General features: G+C 46.5%; 1 protein-coding gene across 2 annotated transcripts; it reads right to left on the minus strand.

Moving 5' to 3' along the window:
• Positions 1–1374: 1374 nt before the first annotated feature.
• Positions 1375–3681, minus strand: LOC100193524 (uncharacterized). Of its 2 annotated transcripts, none has more exons than XM_008652684.3 (4): positions 3009–3681; positions 2546–2651; positions 1770–2379; positions 1375–1710 (listed from the first exon to the last, which is right to left on the minus strand). In XM_008652684.3, the coding sequence occupies exons 1-4, from the start codon at positions 3403–3405 to the stop codon at positions 1684–1686; spliced, it is 1140 nt and encodes a 379-aa protein (XP_008650906.1). In that variant the 5' UTR covers positions 3406–3681; the 3' UTR covers positions 1375–1683. The 2 variants fall into 2 exon arrangements, with proteins under 2 accessions (XP_008650906.1, NP_001345692.1); NM_001358763.1 differs by having other exon boundaries at positions 1427–1688; positions 3009–3608.
• Between the last annotated feature and the right edge of the window lie 2279 nt (positions 3682–5960).

Here is a 5960-nt window from a genome sequence, read left to right on the forward strand (position 1 = left end):
CCGAGGCTTTGTCTCAGGACACAGGCTGCGCCGGATCCCGTTCCCCGGCTTCATGATGTCGCCGCACGTTCCGGCGTCTGTTTCTCCGTCGTCAGGCATCACATTGGGGAGGTTCTTCCCCTTGCATGGTAGGCTTATCGTCGGAGATGGGTGCTGACTCCAATCTCCCCTGGATGAAGAGGATGTTGGGGTAGAAAGGAGCCGACGCGATGGTGCTCTTCTTCCCGTCCTCCTTTGAGGGCAGAGGTATCAGAAAGGTGGCGTGACGTGTTCTCCTTCCCTGACTCGGAATTTCCTTCTTTCGAGTGATCTGTGTCCACTCCTTAGTGGGCGAGGTGAACAACGGAGTTTTTCGGGTAAGTGAAATCCCGACCGACCGATCTTTCTTATCCTGAGGGCTCCTAAACCTCAGTCCGCAAGGGATCATCTTCCCCTGAGCTGTGGGCGATGGCGCTATCCGCAGTCTTGCTCTGGCTTCCCTCGGGATTCCCAAGGAAGGCTTTTTCTTAGGTGGATCCTCTGCGGTGTAGAGTCCCTTCTTCGTCTGCTATGCATGAGATTGTTCCAAAGCGGAACATAGCTCCTGGGCGAAGAGTGATCTTGTTCTTGAAGGTGATGGTCATTGATCTAGCTTTGATCAACGACACACCCCTTACCTAGCGCGTCAGCTGTCGGTGTCTAGTGTCCGACTGCACACCCGGGGATACCCTCGTGGTGCTTTTGGGTAGGACGGTGTTGCTGATCGTAGCTCGATGGTTCGTGCTAGGAGCACGAGGGAGTAAGGGAGAGACAAGCGATTTTCTGCAGGTTCGGGCCGCTTTGGGAGGCGTAATACCCTACTTCCTGGGGTGGCTTTGTATGTGTGGTGTGTTACAAGTGGCGTCTCCTGAATGGAAAGAGGCTAATGAGATGAAAATGATGGGGTTCCCCTGGGCCTTATATACACGACCGTGAGACACTCCCTACGTACATGGTGATCACATTCTTTTAGCATATCTCCTAGCTAATAGCGAACTGACTTAGCTTATCTTAAAGAAAAACCCGTCGACTCCATCCCGATCCATCCTGACATTTGAGGGCGTCGGGCGCGAGAAAAACGGACGGTTCCTTGAGATTGTGCGTGATCCAATGGACAATCCGGGCATGAGCCCATTGGCTCCTTGGATCAGCCCACTTCACTTTCCATCTTTGCTCGGCCCACGACAAGACGACCTTGTGGGGCAACTAGTCTGTGGACCCATGCAAGAGTCTTTCGCCTTATAGTGGACCTGGGGATATATGTCTCCCCAGTGCAGGATGAGGACGCAGCGTCTGTTGCCGAGGGGGCGCGCGGGATGAGGACGACCGGAAACGGGGTTTAGGGTGTGCACGAAATGATCCATGCACAAAACTTGTGCATTATAATAGTAGAGATCGTCTATGGATTAGTTAAATACCGCTACATTTAAGAGATAAGTCGTTCCTTTTTTTACATGCACCAAATAAGTTAATTGATTCCTGCTGGAACAGTAATGATAATTTTTCAGAGGCACGGCAGAGCAGTGTCATGAGTCCCACCCCATCAGCATGTTGGTGACTTCATCCACGATCTTGCTCCGCAGCGCAGACGAGAGCTCATGCTCCTCACCAAAGTGCAATCTGTAGACTTCCCACTCCCTATCTTCCACAACATGCCTCCCAATCTCAGCCTACAAACATCACAAGAAGATGCTTCTCGGTTCAAAAAAAAGGGTCAATCACTGTTAACTATGCACAATATAGTACCATACCAAGAAGATTCGTTTCTGAAGATTCTTGAGAGCAAGGGTGATGTCATAGAACACCAGCGGCCTGCCCTTTCCAGAAACCTCAACCGGGTTTGCTACCAGCAGCTCTGTGTCAGGACCTCGGTTCACCAATGCCACGCGCAGTGGTCGGAGGAGCTCCATCCTTAGGCGGCAGCACAGTGCTCGCTGCCTGTGCTGATCAAGGATCTTCTTCCCATCTGATTGCACCGCGAACAAATCGATCTCACACCTTCCATTTTGGCTCGCATAGAATCGGCCATACGAAACCTGAATGTTACCGTCTTTGACTGTCCTCATGATATCATAGAGGAGGCCCTTATGGTCACCGCACTGAATCTGAATAAGAGTGTGGACAGAGCTAAGTGAGTTGTCCATCGTCACGGAGATGGTGCCACCCCTTGTGCTGATCGGTTGCTCCTCTGTGTTAAACATCTGTTCCGTGATAGCAGGCGTCAGCGAGGCCCAGGATTGGAGGCAAGACAACATGTCTTCACCAGCAGGATCTATTTCACAGCATGTCAAGGAGTCGCCTAAGACAGCCTCCAGTTTGTCCTGGGTTTCTTCTCTTCTGCTCTTTGTGTGCAGAAGCTCCCTGAAATCGATCCAGAATGTTTCATTTAACCATCATCCTATTTCTTAACGGTGTAAAATAAATAATTGACAAATTCTTGATGTCCTGAGACAAGATGCTCCATAAATAAATAAAAAAGAGATTCTCGTAAGGCACTGAAAAAGGATGTGTTTGGAGATAAACTGACCTGGCATCTGTGATGAAGAAAAGGTCCAGCACACTCCCATCAGGCGTGGTAGAGACCTTCACCCTCCGAATCGTGAGCTCTAGCTCGCACAGAACACGTGTCACATCTGTGGAACACAGAATTTCCAGGAGGAAGATTCAAAATTATACCTTTTTCTAGCTACATGCATATCCAATGAGACTTATTTTCAGCAGTAGGTGTCCTTCACTTACATTAAAAATCAAATTCACCATACCTAATACTCCTAACTAGCAATATATTGCAGAGTTATGACCTTATCATTGAGAACGGAAGAAAAAGAACCCCTACAATCTCCTACAGACACACGTGCAGTGCAACACAATCATAGTGACTCCAATGGCAAAGAAATGCACGATAAAGGTGGGTAGGGGAACACTAATTTAGCCTAGCACTGCATAGAACAACTTTGCATAGAACAGAGCAACAATAACAAGAGGTGTACCATGCAAGAGTCCCATCCGGTCGAAGCAGCATAGCTTGAGCAAGAAGAGCTTTGGTGGGGGAGGCGCAAGGTCCTGTAGGCCAGCCGCTGCGAGGTACGCGTTGTCGAATCCGAACGGCGGCGCGACGGGGCAGAGCTGAAGCAACCTGTCCTTGAGTAGGTCCCATGGCACGGGCACCGGCCGCCCCCCGCGTGGCAGAACCCAGAGCACGATGTAGCACCACCGCCCGTCCGTGCTCATGTCTCCCTTGACGACGCTGAGGCGGAAGAGGAGGACGACCCGGCAGAGGTCGCAGCCGAGGCCCGTCTTGTCGGGGCAGCTGACGGTGACGACGGTGGGCTCGCCAGCGGCGTCGGCGTGGCGGATTTGCACCACGTCGTCGCTGGGTATCCCCATCGGTCGATGTGATTTGCAAGGGACGCAAGCAGCTGCTCTAGAAACTAGACATGGATCCTCCCCTCCTGCTAGGCTGCCGCGGTCGCGGGGGCGGGGACAAACAGATAGCGGCGGCGGCGGTCGAGGTGCACGGAATCTTGGCGGATGGATTCGCTAGTCTAAGCGACACCCCCTCCTTGGCCCTCGTCTCGCCCATCTTCTTGGGGGGAAAAGGAAAGTGATCTGCGTGTCGTGGACAAGTCAATAAGGCATACGGCAGCCAAACATTGGTTGGTGGGTGAAATTTGTTTCCACTTTGCTCTGTTCCTTCCCCACGTCTTTAACCTAATTACCTAAACCCCACTGGTACAAAATCGAGGTCACATATTGTCCCGATTACAAAATTATTTACTGCCGTTTTCCAACCGCTATTGCGTGTCAAGCTTCTTAGGGTAAGTCAATGGAAGCTAAAAGGATCTACAAGTCTTTTTCTTCTTTCTTTTCTTATGGTTTCTTTTCATTTAATTTTTTTTATCTCAAATAATTTTTATACGTATGCTATGCTACTGTTGTACGTTTGTGCCTATAAATTTTTCAGTTGAGCATACATATATGCACAAAATGTATGAAACTATACATAAACTATACATATATTTAAATTATTAATGAAACTAATTAACAAAAACTTTTAGGGCTAGTTTGACAACCCTATTTTTCTAAGGGATTTAATTTTCTCAAGAAAAATTAGTTTAGAGCTAGTTTGGCAATCCAATTTTTCCATAGGATTTCCAATTTATCAATGAAAAATAAATTAATTTCCTTTGGGAAAATGAAAAACCCGTAGAAAAATAGGGTTACCAAACTCGACCTTACTTTCACTTGGGAAAATAAGAATCCATTAAAAAATGGAGTTGCCAAATAACCTTATATTACAATTAACCCACCTATAGGAGCAAAAGTATTTTTTCTATCATAGAAGTATTATACACGGCTATATATAACCTCCTCTGGAAGAACTCCTACTAAATAGCCTTGAGCTAGTTTGATAACTCCATTTCCTATAAGATTTCTATTTTCCAAAGAAAAAATAAACTAATATTTTTTGGGGGAAATGGAAATTTCTTGAGAAAATGGGGTTCCCGAACTAGCCGTAGGATTGATTTTTTCTCCCACTCAACATTTGAATGGAAAAAACATATGAATATATGAATAGTTTGTATATATAGTGATATGATAGTAATTAATAAATAGTGTGTATATGGTTTACGCATTTTAAGTTGTTGTAGAGCATTTTTATTGGATCATGACATATGGTAGATGTGCTCGTAAACATAGTATCCACATAAATTATTTTCTGATTCCTATCTCAGTCACTATGAGAAAACGATTCATCAAATAATCATGGTAATAATGAAACAAACGAAATAAATATGTGCTAACCTAGCTAGTACTTACCCTGAAGTCATATATATGTAGAGGAGCCTTTCATTTACCTTTGTTTTTCAAAAAGAACGTTACCCAAACACTACCCATGAAAAAATGAATGAAGTTATTCTCTTAAATTCAAGAAAATAATGATAGAGGTATAATATGATGAACAAAATTACTTCTGGATAATATCTTTCATGTCTTGGTATTCTTATCTCTTTTTTTCAATATGTAAGGTAAATGCAACATGTGTAAGGGTGGATCTCCAATACTCTCTTCGTCCCAAAATATTAAGTGAAGTGAAACACATCTCCATGTCTTGGTATTCCTATCTCTTTTTTTCAATATCATGTGGTGCACCGGGCCGGTCCGGTGCAATGCAAAAAGTCTATTTTCCTTAAACGACTATTTTGGGGTTGGGGCTCTTTATAAACCCCCAACCAGCCATTTGAAGGTGTGGGAGCCCAATCAACATATTAAGTAAAGTGAAACATATCTCCATAGCTCCAAACACTCACGTGCTTAATAGGATCACTCGGTGATTAGCGTAGGTGCTTTTCGTAGTGCTTAGATTATTTAGACCGCTATTGTGCTCTAATTTGTTCCTAGTAGATTAAGTGAGGTTAGAAAAATTCACACAAACCCTGGTGTCAGGGATAAGATCCCCGGTCTCTAGGGCCCAGCAAGGGGAGGAAGGAAACGTTTGCCCTGGAAGCACTCGCCCTTGGACGAACCTCGAGGCGCCGAGACGAAGCTAGATAGGGGGCAGGGTGAAGCAAAGGGAAACCACTCGAGTGGATCCCTCGCCTGGCCCGAGACTGACACGTCGTAAGTGACCGACCACGTTAACTACGCTTGGCACCGAGCTGCGGTAGAGATGCCAATCCACCTCCCACTCTTGACCTATGTGCTTCTCCGGATGTAGCACACTCATGACTTATGAACCCCTCAGATTGCGTCGCATTTATCAGGGCTAGGCCTGAGTGCGCAGGCTGCCTGCAGGGCACAACGAGACAAGTCGCACCAAGACCCAGACTACAAAGTCTAGGAGTCGGCGTAGCTCGAATAATGGTATGCGGGCCCCACGCTATTTGTGTCCTCCGCCATAAAGAATACAAGACAGCCAGATGACTCAGACGCTCATGGAC

This window comes from Zea mays, chromosome 7 (genome assembly GCF_902167145.1).
Source record: "Zea mays cultivar B73 chromosome 7, Zm-B73-REFERENCE-NAM-5.0, whole genome shotgun sequence".
Taxonomy (NCBI): Eukaryota; Viridiplantae; Streptophyta; class Magnoliopsida; order Poales; family Poaceae; genus Zea; species Zea mays.

Coding starts and splice junctions, on each gene's coding strand:
- LOC100193524 (NM_001358763.1), bottom strand. CDS start 3,405: ATGGGGATACCCAGCGACGACGTGGTGCAAATCCGCCACGCCGACGCC. Junction 2,652..3,008: donor CCGGATGGGACTCTTGCATG/GTACACCTCTTG, acceptor TGTGTTCCACAG/ATGTGACACGTGTTCTGTGC. Junction 1,689..1,769: donor TTCAGAAACGAATCTTCTTG/GTATGGTACTAT, acceptor TGATGTTTGTAG/GCTGAGATTGGGAGGCATGT.